The 18,632-nt window shown below is 42.5% G+C and overlaps 1 protein-coding gene across 6 annotated transcripts; it reads right to left on the reverse strand.

Moving 5' to 3' along the window:
* Positions 1-343: 343 nt before the first annotated feature.
* On the reverse strand, positions 344-17,128 carry LOC121707062 (RNA-binding protein 6). 6 transcript variants are annotated; one of them, XM_042089296.1, is made up of 23 exons: positions 17,019-17,128; positions 15,455-15,561; positions 12,360-13,950; positions 12,075-12,164; positions 11,848-11,917; positions 10,468-10,541; positions 7,329-7,403; positions 6,447-6,741; positions 6,057-6,214; positions 5,826-5,926; positions 5,620-5,686; positions 5,313-5,400; positions 5,128-5,186; positions 4,631-4,760; positions 4,289-4,386; positions 3,740-4,039; positions 2,767-2,919; positions 2,576-2,644; positions 2,131-2,355; positions 1,743-1,817; positions 1,471-1,562; positions 1,298-1,349; positions 344-930 (listed from the first exon to the last, which is right to left on the reverse strand). In XM_042089296.1, the coding sequence occupies exons 2-23, from the start codon at positions 15,499-15,501 to the stop codon at positions 838-840; spliced, it is 4,002 nt and encodes a 1,333-aa protein (XP_041945230.1). In that variant the 5' UTR covers positions 15,502-15,561; positions 17,019-17,128; the 3' UTR covers positions 344-837. The 6 variants fall into 6 exon arrangements, with proteins under 6 accessions (XP_041945230.1, XP_041945225.1, XP_041945229.1 ...); XM_042089291.1 differs by having other exon boundaries at positions 1,471-1,580; positions 1,674-1,817; XM_042089295.1 differs by having other exon boundaries at positions 6,447-6,747.
* Positions 17,129-18,632: the final 1,504 nt, after the last annotated feature.

An 18,632-nucleotide genomic window follows, 5' to 3' on the forward strand; every position in this document is an offset into this window, starting at 1 on the left:
CACTAACAGGACTTTTCTTAGCATGAGTCCATGAAAAGGTTTTTATTGGTGTTAATACAATCCAATCCAGTTCACAGCCTTTACTTGGAGCTGCTGCATTCAGCTGAGCTGACACTCCCTATGGAGTCTCCACAGTGCTACACTGCCCCCTGCATGGAGGGAGAAGGTGGTCTGCATCAAAGCAAATATTTAAAAAGCAAAAATAATCTTCAATAACTACTTGCCTGAGAATAATTAAAATTGTCATTATAAGAAGAGCTTTATTATAAAATTAACTAGATAAATTCTGTTTTCAATAAATATCTAAATCCAACTGGAAACTGATTGGACACCGACAAACAGGTCAGTATATCTTAACAACATTTATTGGCTCTGTACAATCAGTGTGTTTCACATGAGAAGCAAGGAGTTACCTCATTGAACACGCATTTATGTCACATATAGCATTACATTAAAAAGAGCAACTTAAGGAACATATAGTACAAAGTTCAAATTAAGTAAGAGGTAAAACACATAACCTAAAAAAAAAACTCACATGGAACTAAACCAACTGTAACAAGGAGGCTTGATTCTTAATGGTGGTGGATTCAACAGCACGGACGCACGCACGCACACACACACACACACACACACACACACACACACACACTCTCTCTCTCTCTCTCTCTCTCTCTTTGCTATACACAATCCAACATAGAGCTGTGTTTGGGAGCAGTCAAGCTTCAGGATAAATGGTATACTGGATGAAAAAAAAAAAGATCTTTTTTGTGTATGTGCACCCACACATCCAATTCTGTTTCAGCCTGACCCATTCAAGCTCTCTGCTGCAGCCAGCTGTCAGTCTAGCTCCTTGAAGCGGGCAAACATGGCCTTGCGTACGGCCTGCTTGTATGTGGCATGGTCCCACGCCACAGGGTCCTTCTTCTTCCTCTGTGGGAGTACAAAGCATACAAGATGAGTCCACCAACTAAAAGCCTTTTATTTCCCAGTCAACTTAATGCAGTTAACACTAACGCTGATGAAACACGAGGCAACCCTTTGAGCAATGTTCCTGAGTATTGTGATTCTGGCACATTTCCATTGATAAAGGGCAGCCATCTTTTCCTGGAGAGCATTAATCATCAGTAGGCAAATCGCCATGATCATCAAATCAGAACACGTGGAACCAGTTCTGTTGTTGCCCAGCAACATTGTTCAAAAAAGTTGCCCCATGTACAGTATCATCACTTTAATGTACAATCCTGATGTAATTGGGGAAATAGTGGGAATATAATTTGAGATTAACAGATCAACTCACCTCCACTGGTTCGGAGCCCAGGCCAGGCCTCTCACTGCCTTTGTGTGAGTCTCTGAATTAGGGGAGGGAGAAAAAGAGGTCACTCAACTTGTAGGTTAGTAGGAACAGTATGACCTTTTCTGAAGAGAGGGGTGAGTTTTATTATTTTGAATAGTAGTAGAGTAGAGTAGAACCTGGATCCACCAGCCCACGAATTCTGGTGCTGATGCTGCTGGTACTTCCTCCTCTTCATCTCTGGTGAAACGCTCGGCCCTCTGGCATTCAACTGCGGGACGCAATCAGACTACAAGACGTGAGGACACGAGAGTTAAGTATCCCTGGATTATCTATTTATCTAGGATTTTCCCCTTTTTTTCTAAGCTTCCCTTGTAATCACCTTAGAGCAGCTGGCTGGAGGTTCCGTTCGTGAGATCAAGGCATTTGAGTTTAGAGACAAGTCTCTCACCTCTTTCTCCTGATTCTCTAAAGCCTCAAGCTCTTTTTTGGACTTCTTGATCTTCAAGTGGATCTCCATGTTTTGCTAAAAGGAGAAAAATGTTTAAGAAATGATCTGAGGGGAATTGTATCTCACTTCTACACAACAAGGGCCTTTGAAAAACAAAAAATATCTTTATGAAATAGTAAAATAACAATTGTTATTTTAGTATGTTATTTTACTATTACACAAAGATCATTTTGTTCAATATTTGTTATAATTAATAATATAACAATACTAATACTGTAATTGAACTGAAGAGCTCTCCCATGGCCAGATGACTGGAGGGAGATGAATCAGACGAATGGATGTGGAGTCTCAACAGAACACCGTCTTTGAGTTCAGTGGTCAGGGGTACCTTGTGCAGGTCAGACAGCTGCTGGTGGCGGATCAGGGCGTCCTTGGTGGGGAACTGCCTCCTGCACAGCAGGCAGGCCATCTTCTTCCAGTCGGTCAGCTTGTCCTCCTTATCCTCTGGCTGGCTCTTGGAAGGCACCGACATCTCCACGTGCCGCTCCTCCTCCTCCTCATCACTTCCTGCCCCATAGTCGGCTGCGAGCAGGCCCAGCGAGCCCATTGCACGCTGCACACATAAAACAACCAATCCAGCCGAGTGTCAGAGTACATGCACTAAGTGTATGTATTAAAAACCTGTGATATATTGAGGAGACTTAACGAATGAAAAAAAAAAAAAAAACCAACCACCCCATTTTAGAGCTTCAAAACACACTCCTAGGTTATGCCCACTATTGATGACATACTCAGTGAGTTCAGGAAAATGGCTACTTAAGGAAGAGTCCCACCTTGGATGCTTTGTCCTCTTTCTTGGGTGGGGCTAGAGGCTTCTTGAAGAGATCATCTCCACCAGAGACCTGCAAGTAATGGGGTATGAGTATTCACTAAAGTAACCAGCTGGTAACTCTTCTCTTCCCTCAAATCACAGTACGAATTCTCCTACTGCAGGTACAATTACCAACACAAAATAACACTACACCTTTCTTTCAAAGATGGCAAACGCTGCATCGGCTGCTTTAGAGGACCTCTGGTCATCGCCACCCCCAGGCATCTTCAGAACAGGAGAGGGGGAACGGACGCTCTCCTTCTGCCGGTTTTGGATCTTTGCCCAGCGTTCCATGTCTTTCATAATCTAGAACACAGGATATGCCATTGTGGAAATGTTCAATTATGTACAGCAGACACCCTAAGTCAAATATAACAGAGCAACAGAATCCTAACCTGACCCTAGCCAGATGAATGTCGTTCCGCTTAGCTCCGCCTAGCTTCACTCACATCCATCTGGGACCTCTTCCATTGAGAGTGATTTCTGCACCAGATTTTATTGTACAGCCAATCAGGACGCAGGGCGGGAGATCACATAGATGTGATAGATGTCACATAGATGTGACGTAGTGGAGAAGCGACTGAGACTGTTATCAGCGTCACGGGTTGGCTTCGATGTGAGTGGTTGAAGTAGCACGTCAATAGATGACGGACAAGTGGCTTATTCAATCATATGCAAGCATTTTTTGATTAGGCCCAGCCTTCTGAAACACCATTCCAATGGATCAGTTCCAGATGGATGAGTGGAGCTAGGCGGAGCGAAATTCATCTGGCTAGGGTCAGGTTAACAGAATCCCCGTTTCCCTCAGTATTTGTGCATCCAGGGGAAGTAACCTGTGATGTTGCTGTTACTTGTAACATGCTCTCAGCATTTTTAAATATTCACATAGCCACCTGTTTTAGATTGCAAATGAGGGTCACAACACCAATGGCAGCCTGAGGTAACAATTTGCAGACCTAACTCAAGCTAGAAATGCTTTTTTTTTTTAATGGCCTGGGCGGACAAAAAAACCCTCTAAAGTTGAACCTCAGTAAGAGACTCATAAACTCATAAACGTAAGTGAATCATAAACTGCGTAGCTTCAGGCTGGAGTTCCATTCCAGGGCCCTGTGCATTTGAGTCTCACCTTAAAGGCAGCCAGGCTTCTGGGTTTGTCCTCTTTCTCCTTCTCCTTCTTGTCAGAGCGTCCGGCGGCATCGGCGTCCTCCAGGGCCCTCTGGGCGTTTTCGTCCACGGAGGGCAGAGCGGCGGCGGCGGCGGCAGGCGCGGGCACAACGGCGGAGGCCGAGGGGACCGCTATATCCCCGGGGAGGGCAGGCACGGGGTTGCTGGCCTGGCCATCCATAGTGGAGCCGGCCACTGGGATGTAGGTCTTTGAGGCGCTGTCCCAGTAGAGGTACTGCTGGGTCTCTGCATTGTAGAAATACTGCAAGCGCAGAACCAGAGGTGAAATGAACACTTCCATCTACCTACACAGATCTATTGGGGTTTCAAAATGGCTGATATTATATTAAAGTAGCAGTGTAATGACGAACACTAAAGTGCTTAATTTATGTGAACAGTCAAGCTCTCTTACACACACACACACACAAAATGGTAGACATGGCCTATTCAAAGGCCTAATGGGGTTATCAGTATTCAGGCAAGACTGCCATATATTGCAATGAGGTCTTACTCTGGAGGTGGGGTCATAGTACAGTGTGGTCTGGGGATCGTAGTAGAAGCCAGACGTGGCGTCATATAGGTAGGCAGACAGATCAGGAGTTTCGGCGCCTGAATGCAGCAATATTTATTTTAGATGAAAGATTTTACCCATGACTCATGTTCAAAAAAAAAAAACAACACCAGACATTCCATTTAGCTAGTCATGTTATTTCATCATAAAAACATGTCTAGACCATGTAATCATATTGTAATTATGCTGTAAAACGGATGGTTTTCAGACGGATTTCTGTGAAAATCAAGAAGCATTCAGTGATTAAGTCATGAGTAAAGAGATAGCTGTCGGCCCCCTCACCGAAGCCGTAAGGTTCCGCGTGCTGAGCGGCGCTCCCCTGCGCCACGGTCCCAGCGGCAGCCACGACGGCCGGGTTTGGGGCCTGGTAGGGGAGCTCCACTGCAGAGGCATCTGGATAGCCCACAGCGTGCTGCGGAGGAGAACCGGATCAGAGTCAGTGCCAAGCGGCCCCCAACATGGGAGCGATCACTCCATCGGTGCGGACATGATTCACAGACACAGGCAGGCTACACCTGGCACATAACTGAAGCGCTCTGTCCTGCAACAATTAGTTTCCACTATAACCAAGAGAACTGGCTAAACCAGACGTGATCGTGCTGCGTACATTCAGAAAAAAAAAATCAACTAGTCTTCTAAAACTATTCTTACGCTCCGCAAACAGAGCAAGTCAATTGCATGCCTGGTGTAGCCCAACTGTCAGACTGCTGTAGATTGTTCCTATGAGGTCACTGATGAAGTGAGCGATCACATTTTAGAGTCATACGACTGACACTCACCTGCACGATGGCAGTGGCAGCTGTCTTGGCGGTGTCTCTGCCTGGCAAGGTCATGTCACCTGTAGACCACACATATACACATGCTCACTCAAATCTCAACCTTGTAAAAAGGGCAACATCATTGTCTTCAGAGAGCAGTGTGGGAAGACGTGGTGCCACTGCTAGAACAGGAATGGGTGCCGTACCTTGGACTCCAGCAAGTGCACCACCCAAAGAGCCACGGAGGGGCTGGGGCTGATAGTACTGCTGCTGCTGCTGCATCTGCTGATGATGCTGCAAAGGATGACGTGAAGTCAACACGTTAACTGGTTAACAGCATCAACAGGCCTTTAATAGTCAAAGAAGCTGATATCCAACAGGCCAACAAATGACAGAGTAGCCTATGAAAGCAACACCTACATGGTAAGTGAAGCTAAATGCTTGTCAGTGGTGTGTATTTGCAGAGGAGCAACATCTTGTGTTGAGTGTTTAGGGTTAAGAGTACTGCTTTACCTCCAACACTTCTGGAGGATAGCCCAGGATGGAGGAGCCAGATTTATCATAATCCCTCTTGTAGCTGCTGTAAGAGTAAAGGTAGAGCAAGGGATAAGAGACAGACTTTCTAAACAATTCCAACTGCAGCCTGGGGAGTGTACATAGGATCTTGAGGGGTTTAACGTAGAAGATATGTGAAGTGGCACAGTTGGGGCGAAACTCACTTCTGGTTCTTGAGCGGTTTGGCAACCTCCGCATATATTCGAACACCATCCACCATCACGGGCCGTGCCCTGGTCAGCATGTCAACAAGACGAGTGACTTGCTGCACAAACAGAGTACAAAAGTTGATTTTTATCAATGTTCAGAAGGGGCAGAAGCAGGATTTCAATGAGGGAACAATTTTAATCAATGAGAAATGACACTGAAGGAGTGTGATGCAAACAATGCTGTACCTCATGAGAGTCCATGTCTACAAAGCAGAAGCATTTGCATCCGTTCGGTTTGCTACGGACCAATCGGACGTTTCTCTCATCCAGGTAGGCATATGGATCCAGTGCCTTCAGAATCATCTCCACAGTGGTGGTGTTCTTCAGATTTTTAATGATCATGGCTGAAAAGCAAACAGATTGGTGGATCATTGTCATGCAACCAACAACTCCTGGCATAGTAGGCAACCCAGCATGGTTTTCCCCAGCAGGCATCCTGGCGTTGGACAAATACATTTTATAATGCTGTGCTCAAAATTAATGTTCGAACAACTTAAAAGCCTACAATGCCCAACACAACATTTCTCTTAATATTGCATCATGAAAAAAAGAAAGCCATTGGGTCCCATCACTCACTCTTGCTCTCCTTAAAGACAGGATCCAGATCACGAGGGGGGTGCCGTGAGGAGTTTCGAGAGTTGGCCCAAGCCTCGGCCTTCAGCTCGGCCTCCTGCTGCTGGAGCTGCTGGTCCACCTGCTGCTGCCATGCCTCCGGTGTGAGGTCAGAGCTGCGCTGCCACGTGGTCTTTGGGGCAGGGTCAGCAGCAGGCTTGGACCGTGGCTCGTCCGGTTTGGGGGTGGCTTTGGGTTGAGGGGACGGGCGGGCTGGGGTGGGGTCCTCGGGTACCTGGGCCGGTTTCCGAGGTGGCTCCTGTGGCTTTGGGGAAAGACACAAGGGAGAAAATGTCCTCATGAATCAGCACATTAAGGCTGCAACAATTAATCGATTAGTTTACTACTACTTATTAATGACTTTTTAATTAACCGACAACTATTTTGGTAACCGCATAATCTGTTTGTGTAATTTAAGAAAAACAGCTAAGAATTCTTTGATTGCAGCCCTGACACACAAACATTTTCTATTTTTTTTTCTAAAGTTCAATATTTCCCTCACTTTAATTAGTATTTCATACCCTAATGATAAAGGGACTGATCTACATGTAATCTTCTCTGGTCAGACAGGCATGTAGCCATTAAGACAGTTAAACTGGCTTGGCATACCGTATTTAAACAGCAGTGGTTTGTATTCAGTTTGAGTGAGTTGTAACTGTCCAAAGTGCTACATGGGACATTTAAGAAGAGGGGCCCCAAGAACACTGAACAAGCTAAGTAAAATGAGACCAGACCATTAGTAATATATCAATTAGAGGGCATGGCAACTTGCCAAGAGCATGGGGTAGAGAAACTCTATGGGAAAATAGAGGCCTTTAGAAGATGTTATTTTAACAATTCACTTACCTTAGTGTCTTTGGCGCTTCGGTCAGGCTGAACGTATTTCATCAGAGCCGTCGTATTGCCAACCCTCAATGAACCCTGAAAAGCACACAGGAGAGTCAACATCTGTAGTGTATATCTACATTTCCAGCCCCACATGTCTCTATAATTCCCAGGACGCACTCTGGTCAGGTTTAACCCTTTTTAAGGGTAGAACGGCAGAGGCAGACTTACACCAACTGACTTATCAACGTTTGTCAGGCCTCATGGGCAAACTGTCGAGCAGGATTTCGAGACAAACATTTAAGCTGTGTAGCCTTGTTCTTTTAATGATTCAATCAAAGTCCCTAAAACAACACTTGTAAATAGCTGGCATTCTAACACTGTGTTTTCAATGTTGTTCTAAGGGTCCACTGAAAGAGCAGTTGAACACCTTTTCTATACACTGTATGTGTCTGCTGGTTTTGGTACATCCCTGTGGGTGTTTTGAAAAATATAAAAAGTCAGTCCTAACAACTCTATATGACTATTATGGAATCAGGATTAAAAATGTGTGGCCATACACTTCACCAACCAAGTGCACCCAAACTTAACACTGCAGTTCTTCAACTAAAATCGGTACAACGTAGACTGATTTTGTGGACTAGATTCAATACCAATTTAACAAGGATTACATGATCATTAGCAAAATCTTTTCTAGTTTTCTGATTTCACAACGAGAAATCCCTAATCTCAAATTATGTAATATAGTGGTAGCACAATCACAGAATAGCCATCTGTGCAGGCAATTGAAATGTGTGAGGAATTGAGAGTTAAGATCAACTCAAGCAGCACATCTGACATCTACCAAAAACTTCTAATTGAAGTACAATAAGGCTTCAACAGCCTATACTTCCAAAACCTGTTGTCCCAATCTTTGAACAAAATCTGGTCTAATGTGGTTGAGCAGCTATCACCATGTGTGACTTAACACTCCTAAAATATCACAAATGTAAGCACCATTGTGCTATTTTATCTCAAACCATATTTTCAGGACTATGAACTATTACAAATCATACTAACAAATTAAACCCACGGTCATATTTCCAAAGACAAAACTGTGATGAAAGCAAAGGCAGCACAATAAATTGTACTGTTAACACCACCATTTTGCAAAGGCAGTTAAGGCATTTAAAAGGAACCTTATGACCTGCTATGATTTCCATTTTCTCTCAAACTAGAGACCCAGTAATCATACTTTCATATATCTAACCTTGAGCCCATTACACAATTCTTCAAAATGTCTGCTTAATTCATCTCAAAGCTCTGAAAAATGCATTGCCCAGCCGAAGATGAGGAAGGCAATGTCACACTGAACTGCTCTAAGAGGTCTGGACCCGTTGGAAGCTCAAAGTTGAATGAATGAATAAATGGATGGACCAGCAAACAGGAAGGAGCCCATCTGCTATTCATGGTGTTTGGTTCCTCTGAATACTCAGTTTGACATCTGGGAACAAAGTAAGTCTGGAGGTCTTGAAGAAAAGGACCTCCTGACTAAAGTAAGGAAGGGAAACTTTAGGCCAGGCTCGGAAGTCCCTCTGAGAAAAAGGAAGCATTGAATTTTGCAATTAATTGAAAAAAAGAAAAAAAGGCACGCTGGGCTGGAAGAAGGATCTTCAAAAGACTGAAGATTACTGAGGCCAGACAGAGATGTCTCTATGGCCCCTGTCAACTCCAACAATCAGCAAAAGGCAATGAGAAGTCACCAAAGAGATAAGCGAGATCCAAGCAGTTGCATCATGTGTTGCACATTGTCAGAAACATAGAAACGCAATGGGATAAATAAATAAAAAATAAAAAATAAATAGAACCAGTGGTACAGTGCTGGCAACTGTTGTTGCCACAACACAGCCTCTCAGTTACTATAAGTTGACAATTCTGCCCTTGATTACCAAGCATATTATTGACAATTACCACAACTATTAACAACCTGAACTCTTCTCAACGGTCTTATCCTGTTACGTGCGCATTGTACTAAATCCGAGCACACAGCAGACTGGAAATACAAAAGAATGACAGAAAGAAATATTTAGTGAGTTAAGACGCAGGGAAGGGGGACATTGGGAGAGTTAAATAATGAAAAGCGAACTGATCTCCCATCTGTACTGATTACGATTTTGACTACCAAAAGGGGAATAAATAAGTTAGCAAGGAAGTTCATCCATTTGGTGACTAGGTCACATCAATTCTGTTGTATTGATACATTTTTATACCAGACTAGAATGGACAAAGTTGGGTTGATGTGCCCTATTATAAAGTCATCCAAACTATCACCGTTCCATCGACGTTAATCTTAAAAGACTTAGTCGACAATGCTGACCTAGAACAATGAGCAGCATCAAACGGTTTCAGCTTTGTTCTCAACTAGAACAATGCCATTGGATGCTAATGGGAGGAGAAAAATTGCAAGAAGCGTTGCAATAGCACAGTGAATTACTGTCATTGGGGTTGAATTATTGTCATCATGAGTGGGGTTGATATCATCTTGCAGCATGACGAATTACCCTTGCTCAAGGCTAACTCAGCTTCCCAAAGTAAAAGAACATGCTATTACTCCGTATTAACTTAACTAGCCTTTTCTGTGTTCAGAATATCACACATACATCCTTCTCACTGCAGACCATTTTCATCCATATTTAAAAAAAAAAAAAAAAGAACCTACATAACTTCACGTCGACAAACCGGTGAGGGTATGAAAGCAACAAAAGAGCTGGCTGGGACAATAATTCAACCCTGCTGATAAGCGGAACCTAAACATCACAGTACAGTGCTAGCAGGTTAATTCGGAATCGCTTAGGCAGAAAACGAATCTAAACGAGGCCCGAACAAGAGATTTACACAATGTAGAACGGCACGGCTAAAGCATGCAAGTTTAAGAGCGCAATTTCCTTAATTTCTGTAGAAGACGACAAAATGTGTAGCATGGATTTTATCTCAAAGAGGCCTGAGTATGTTTTTTTTTACAATTCTACCTCCAATACCCCCCCCCCACTCTCAACCTCCACCCACATTCTAATCCACCCACAACCCCACCCACTTCTCTTGTACCCCCCACACCCCACCCCCCACCCCAGGCGTCTTCCTGCTTGTGGACAGCAGTTGTAGAGATGTGAGGATGGGCCACCTGGTTGGACTCCATGAAGTGGACAGCATCCTCCAGGTTTAAAAACTCCACATAGGCCATATCGAAGCTGTAACCTGGGGACAGCATTTGAAATACAGATGATTTCTGTTAGTACGCTCCAGTCACATGGGCAATGAAAAGAAAACAGTGCATCACAGCATCGAGAGGAAATGCGAATGCGAGTAGGCAGAAAATGCGCAAATGCTCCGTCTTGACAGGCAATAACCAGTTTAAAATCATTTATCGTCTTCGTGGGACAATGAAATGCACTAGTATTTCACCAAATCACTGCATGAACTATGGCATCTAAAAGATTACCATTTTTATTTAGTTTGTGTTCATAAAATCATATATCAAACTTCTTGGATTAAAAACAATAATTTACTAAAACCCAAGATAATCATGAACTAAAACCCAATAAAATAATCTGTAAATTAAATGTTCCAGTATTTCTAAATAGAAGTAACATAAAATAAAATAAAATAAAATAAAATAAAAAAGTAAAATAAAATGAAATAAAATTAAATTAAAACTACAGTGAGTTGATACCAAGGTTGTTTTCGGGTCTCACAAACCATACCTGGGGAACAGTTACAAAATGATGGCGAATTTAACATGATTCAGTTCACACTGATGACTTGAAAATGGCTACTTGACTACTTGAGTTGTGTATAATGATATTCACAGTATTCTACTAAAAGCTAACAATTCAAGAATTGTTGGAAACTAATGAGTCACTTCTGTAGCTATACAGCAGTTCAAAAGAGCATTGGTGAGAGACTGGACTGCAAAAAAACCCCCCAAAAAACCCCCAATCCTTTACTAAAGTCTCTGCATTTGAGAATGAGCATGATTCCCTGTTTTCAACCTGATTTAAGGTTGCTGAGCATATGTTCTTGAGGACACCCCTGACAATCTTGGATTTGTGCTCTAGAATACATTACCAGCTTGTCATCACATCAGTCTATGAAGAATGAAAGGAAAAAAACACAGGTAGACTCTGGGCCTTAAGAAAACCCAGTACCGTAATGGACATGGCAGCATAGATAGCCATGGATTGAGAAGCACATGATGAAATTACCCCCAGATAATGTCGAATCACTGCTTATCAAATCAACCTGGGCAGATGTTAATAAACAAGAGAGATGCTTAGAAAATAACATGTCCATCTGTTGCCATATAAGAATGCATGAGGGAACATGTCTATGGCTACTCAAGAAGGAAACCTCTCCCAAGCATCTGGAAGCACTGATGGTAAGCTTTGGAATCGAAGGCACTGTAAGCAATCACAAATCGCTTGTGGTATCGTATGTTTCGAAAAATCGTAAAGAGCGAGAGACTTTTGCGAGATAACCGTCTACATGGAATAAGAGGCCTCACCTGGGACAACATTCTTGATCTTCATGCCTTGCATTGGAACACCATCACGGACAGCAAAAGCACCAAGAATCTGCAGAAGACAATAGGCCCCTTTAAACATGGTTTAAATCAATCAATGGAGACTAAATGCAGTGTTGTACATAGCACACTATTTGGATTACTGAAAATTCCATTCCATTCATTTCATCTGGTTTACTGAACATCTGATGAGACAGACTGGTGCCCACCTGCTCCATTGTGGCAGTCTTGGGAATCCCAGAAATGGAGATGGTGTTGGAAACTTTATCCTCAACAGATGCACTCCTGTAATCTTGATCCTTCGTTCACAAATTCATAGAACAGTCAGTATTGTGTACATAGAAAGAGAAGCTTTTTCGGGGGTAACTATTGCTAACAGTAGAGATACTGTTAGCAATAGTTCAGTGGTAAGCAAATAAACTTAAGGGTATATAAAATAATAAGGGTTATAAAAAAACAACAACTTTATTTTAAGCAAACAGAAATGCACTAACCTGGGAGCCTGCATTACTGGATCTCTGAGGTGGAGGCAGCCTGGTTTCTTTTCTGTCCTTTTCGGTTCCAGGAAGATCCGAAAGGTTGTAGTCATATGCTCGCCCAGAAGCAGTTCTGTAGTCAATGTCTCTGTAGTCCTGGTCTCTACGGTCTGCTCCACTATTTCTTTGCATTCCTTCTGGACAAGGGCCCAAAATCCCTCTACCCGAGGATGGTTGAGGAGTATCTTTTAATCCCTTAAAGGGTGTGCGATCATTTGGAAAACGATTCTCGACATTCGGCACCGACATTAGGCTCTTGTCTGGAGTATATGGAGGCCTACCAAGGTTTGGTGCACTTCGGTCTAACTGAGCATCTAATTCCCTTGACCATGGCTTACCATCCTTATCCCTATTTGGGCCAATCAACGCAGGATTCACCGGAGGGAAGGTCTGCTCAAGCCCACTTTTGAGTGGATTTCTTCCAGGGAAATTCTCAGGAACTTTGGCATCTCTTTCTGATCGAGGTAAACCTATGAATGGCTCATCTTTTTCTGGAAACTCACCAGATCGCCTGTCTCTATCCATATTAAAAGGCTCTCCTCTTCCATCTCTACCTCGACCAGGGAAAAATCTTTCTGACTGTGCTTCTCTTGAAAATGGAGGCAGCCCTCGATTCATCAAGCCTGGGAAAGAATCCTTGTCTTTCGCATTGTTGTTGTTGTTGCTTCGCCACTCTTCTGACGGAGACTCGTTCTCCCTGCCCTTGAAGCCAACGGAGCTGTCTAATGGTTCAGGGAATTCTCTATCTCTGAGGGTGTCTCCAGGTCGGAGTGATGGTCTGCTTGGATCAGGGGGCCCATCAGGTCTTCCTCTTCCTTCCACTGGCATTCTGTCCTTATCTCCAAACCGGAGAGGAGATCTGTCCCTGTCCTTATCTCTAAACTCACCTGAGGGCCCCACACGGCTCCTCATGTCCATGTCAGATTCAAACCTCCCCCTGTTGTTCATTGAAAGCATTCCACCTCTTCGATCAAAGTCCATCTTCCCTCGATCAGGTTGAGACATGTCCATTCTGAAACCGTCAATGTCGTCCATGCCCATCCGAGGTCTGTCCCTGTCACGCATGTCTCTGAAACCATCATTTCTACCCATTTGTTCACCTGGATGTCTCCTCCTCTGGTCCATGGGGTTGAATCCAGGCATGTCCATTCCCATCCGTTCCCTTTCCCTCATGTCCATAAATCTGCCGTCATTCATGTTTCCTCCTGGCATGTCTCTTCCATCCATTTCCATTTGGTGACGGCCTTGACCACCAGGGAAACTACCAGCATTTTGCAATTTGCTCCTAATTTCAATCTCATATCTTCTCCTAAGGGTCAGGTCGGTTTCTTCTCCTTGTCTGAAGAAGTCCCTTGGCCCATCTCGTCCACGTAAATCCATATTGCGGGGGTCCATATCTTGACCCCTTATATCTGGAGGACCATCAAAACGCCGCATGTCCATTGGAGGGCGGTCCTGAGGCCTGGGGCCCATATTCATCCCATCTCTGCCCCTAAAATCAGGCATGGGTCCATCTCTGCCCTCAAACATGTCACCCCTGGGATTTCCACTGCAATAACAGAATGATAACTTTTACAAATGTACATAACAAGCAAACCCTTTCAAAGGACCGTTCTACATCCTTAAGACCAATACCCTTGGGAGCATTCTGTAATGCAGTAAATGTAAAAATCTTTGTACATTGGAACATAAAGCAGAAACACCACACTGACAGCTTAGTCAGAGATGGGATGTCAACATGGTTTGGCAACCTCACTGTGCAACTAAAAACTAAGCTTGTCTGTTAAACACTGGCATTAAAGCAACACCAAAGAACTTTGTCGCATGCACACTATTTGTTTATCCAGCTTTGCAAATAACAATGTCCACAGACAAGGTAGAATATGTTGCATGATTTTATGAAAGTATGACATCATGCAACTCAAATTTGTAGTTTCTTATGTCTCATTCCATCGAACTGCAGATCCGCTACCCGATCTGGCAAACTTACATAGTGCGGTTATAGCCGATAGAGGGCCGCAAAGCGAATGCAGAAGTGCCGTTCACTCTGTTACGAGTTGATGAACCACTGAAATGATTTTGGAAACATTATTTTAGGGTTTAAAAAACTCTTTGGTGTTGCTTTAAGGTGATGGGCAGGAAGGAATACCAGTCCCTTCAGTCGATATACGAGCAGTCTTAGGAAAGTTCAGATGATAATGTCTGACCCATCACTTATTCACTTAGTTTGCAATGATTTTATGGTGTTTACTATGGGGTGTGTGCAATATGTGTTCCGTGCAAGGGTGGGCACATGTGCAATGGATTGTTGTGATAATACAGTTTGTTATGAGCAATATACTGTTGTGATCGACAGAGCTTGTGTTGTGTATATATGTAGCTTGCTTTTATTGAACTGTGAAGGCATGTATGTGAGCAGCATGAGGCATCATTACAGGACAATATAGTATATGTGACCTGATCTGGCAAAATGAGTCACAGTGACCCAAAATTCAATGATATGTATCAATGGACAGAGGATACCATGAGCATCGTAAAGATATCCTGGTCAAAGTCATATCTTGAATTGTTGTCAAGATAAAGCATTTTGAATTGAGGCCCCTCGCCATCTTTTTCCAATTGAAACATTGAGAAATCGTGTTTGAAGTTACAGGTTACAGGCAAGTACAGACTGTAGGACTTGAATAATATTTTTTGTAACTTTACATTCTTGTCTTGACTATTAATTATGAATGCCTCTTATTTCATATATCACTAAAAAAAAGAAATATCAGCCTGTATTTCAAAATTAGAATGTGTAACTTGTGACTCATTTTGTCAGATCAGGTCTATCATATTATTACAGGAAGGTTAACTCATGACTGCATTGTTATATCATAGTGAGTGTTTCTAAGCCTCCTTTACTGCTTTATACCATCAGTAAAAATGAAAGGCTCATGACTCATCACACCATACAAATGTCCAAAAATACAAAAGCTTTAAAATATGCTAAATACATAAATCAATAAATAAATGGTTTTGCAATATCAACACATTACTGTCATTCTTCTTACCCGAAAGGTGGGCCTCCCCGAGGGGCTGATCTCGGACCATTCCACATGCCGGTTTTACTCTGGCTGCGAGCTCACACGTAACCGTCACCAGACTCCAAGACTAACACCTAGGTCATAGGTATGCATGACATAAAAAAACATATTTAACACTACAGACAATGAAAAGACACTGCTTGATAGATAGATACTTTATTGATCCCCAAGGGGGAATTTGAGGTTAACGAGGCTTGTTCCTCCTGTAATGTTAGCATATTATCAATCCAAGGTCTATGGGACCAGGGAGGGTACAATACCGTCAGAGGTTGAGAGTCTTACTACAAGGCTAGTTAATAGTAAGTCTAACTGTATGCCTCATGTAGTGATCCAAGTTCCTACCTTATAAGCCTGAAAATAGGTTCAGAAAATGCCATACTCTAATTTTATATATTTCTTTGGGTGTTCTTATATAATAATTTCAACTCCAAAAAATGAATGCTACATTGCTGTAAATGAAAATGATCTTCTTTGTGTGTGCTTTTAATTAGCTTAAGCCTCTATAACTAGGGCTGTGCAATTAATCAAATGGATGATGTTTCCAAAATTAGTGATCCGTGTTAAATAATCATGATCTCAATGTTGAAAAAAATAATCATGATTATGTTCTTTGCCATTAACCGAGCAGCCCGATCTATAACTACATCTATGCATCATACCATACAAATTCCAAATCAGACAAAGAGTGGGAAAGTGCGCACACACAGCTCTGCAAATGATGGGACTTAGTGACAATGCAAACCGACTGTGTCAAGAATTATATGAGCCATCTCTGTATTGGATTTCATTAGACATTTAAAGCAAGCAGCCTAACATAAAATTTGGACTGGACTGGCAGAGTGCACACAGAAAAAGTGGCAACCTTATTTTACTAGGGGCCTCTTTAGACACGTAGAGATATGACTGACGTAGCTGCTATTAACCTAGGCTAGCATACAATTAATCCAATACCAAAACCGGTAGTGTTGTATAAAAAGAGAAAGCCATATAAAACTGTTATGAGAAAAAATACTCTCCAAGAGTTTTCATTATATTGACTTTGCAATTACTATTAGCAAAATATCTGAAAGTTTATTTTCACCAACCATCCACTGCAAGAGTCAGACAACCGGCTGCTATGCTGTTACATTAGCGAATTGCATATAATTAGCATTAACGATAGCTAACGAGAAAATGGCTCACTCCGCTCTGTTACATACATAACACTAACACGAATCTAATAGCAATAGGTTTGTGTCAGCATCTTCGCTTATAAAACAGCGGTCTGCGGCGAACTAATGATGATACAGACAACGGAAAATGTATGTCTGGAGATGCTAATGATATCTAGCATAATAGAAGTAACGTTAGCGGAGGAGTTAGCTGCTAGCAAGAGCGTCGAACAAAGAATGGTGTCGCTGTCAAAGGATAGGTCAACGCTACTTGAAATCCCAGTTTTACCAGCGTCAACCTATCCTACAAAGGTAATAAAAATGACTATATATTAATACCAGTAGCTTAATTTCTATTTTTACATAAATAAATTACTCACCGTGCTCGTTTTCTAACACTTCCAAAGGTCGGAAAATGCCAGCGGATATCCGGATTTGTGCCGTATTCATTCAGATACAGTTTGGTAAGATCGCCACCTATCGTTGGGAGTTTAAGACTGCTGATGTAGCATTCGTATCTGCAACTAGATAGATAGATAGCCTAGATAGAGATAGATAGATTCCCCAAGGGAAAATTCAAGTTCAACTGAATGTCCACAAAGAAAAATAACGACAGAAAATAAACAAAACAAGGCAAAACAATGTTCCTCTAATTACGCGAAACATGAAATGGTTGGAATATGCTTCATTCAATCAGCAATTGGTATTGACACTTTTCTCTTTGAGCACTGCACCTCACTGATTTTCATAGGGTCATTATTGAAAACATGTGCTGTATGCTAGGCCTAGATACTGTATATGGGTTACAGGCAAGTAGTAGATTGGTATGTTATATTATGTTCATTTAAATCTGCATTGGGCAGTTGACAAATACAGCACACTGTGCATAATCATGTCATGGCTTTACAAGCCACTATAGCCACACATATCTGACATCTCAGCACCCCACAAAGATCCCCATGGTTCTGGGATTGCATGTGTGGATTGATATTTGAATGGGTTGAGAACTTATTTTTTTAAACCAGATCCAATTCCTTGAAATTACTTAATCACCCAGGGCTAATCTGGTCTTTGACGAGGAACAGCCCCTCAGAGGCTCAGCAAAGACTAGCCTAAATTTGAACAGTTTGACATCAAGATGTCATGGATCTTATTACATTGTGTTTATTTGAAATATCAGCAGATTTAATAGGCCTAGCAAGGTGGCAAACCATTTTGGAACCCCATATTGGGAGTTTGGTATGAGTGGACAAGACACTGCAGAGTTGTGGTGAAAACTGCCCAACGCATCACCAGTTACTCACTGCCCTCCATCGAGGCCATCCAGGGCAAACAAAGTTGCATAAGGCGCACAGCATCATCAAAGACTGTTCTCACCCCAACCACAGACTGTTCACCCCACTCCCCTCCGGGAGGCGTTACAGGTCTCTCCGCACCCTGACCAGCATATTCAGAGGAAGCTTCTTCCCTGCAGCTATCACCCTACTGAACACTAACTCTGCACCTTGGTGACAATTACCCAACTTACCCTTTGTGCTGCACCACAACCATGGACCACTTGACACAGAGGTGGCAATACCCTATCCCACCCATAGCATTCTATTTATATTACAACTGTACACTGTATAACTACAGTAGCAATATTTTACTGCTCTCAAAATGTTAATGCCTTCAGACAACTGTATCTGTCTACTGTTAACATCCACTTTTTAATACTCTTTAAGGTTACTGTTAATACCTGTACATACTGTACATATCTGTCTATATTGTCCATACTGCATATCCATATTTATTCTGCTCTTATAATGGTATTGTTAATACACATTTCATATACTGTGAACCATGCCACTTGCTTAACTGTATACTGTCCACACTGCACTTTATGTCATATACTGTTTACACTGCACTACCTGTCTGTTCATATTGCACTTGTCTGCTTTTTTACACTTCTGGTTAGACGCTAACTGCATTTCATTGTCTCTGTACTTTTACTC

Source organism: Alosa sapidissima, chromosome 4 (genome assembly GCF_018492685.1).
Source record: "Alosa sapidissima isolate fAloSap1 chromosome 4, fAloSap1.pri, whole genome shotgun sequence".
In the NCBI taxonomy this organism is placed as follows: Eukaryota; Metazoa; Chordata; class Actinopteri; order Clupeiformes; family Clupeidae; genus Alosa; species Alosa sapidissima.

Bases quoted from the DNA above. Each gene is read 5' to 3' on its own strand.
- LOC121707062 (XM_042089290.1), bottom strand. From the start codon at position 15,501: ATGTGGAATGGTCCGAGATCAGCCCCTCGGGGAGGCCCACCTTTCGG. The intron at 6,748-7,328 runs GTAAGTGAATTG...CTTTCCCCAAAG, and splicing joins GAAGCGCCAAAGACACTAAG to CCACAGGAGCCACCTCGGAA. The intron at 2,645-2,766 runs GTGTAGTGTTAT...CATTACTTGCAG, and splicing joins TTGCCATCTTTGAAAGAAAG to GTCTCTGGTGGAGATGATCT.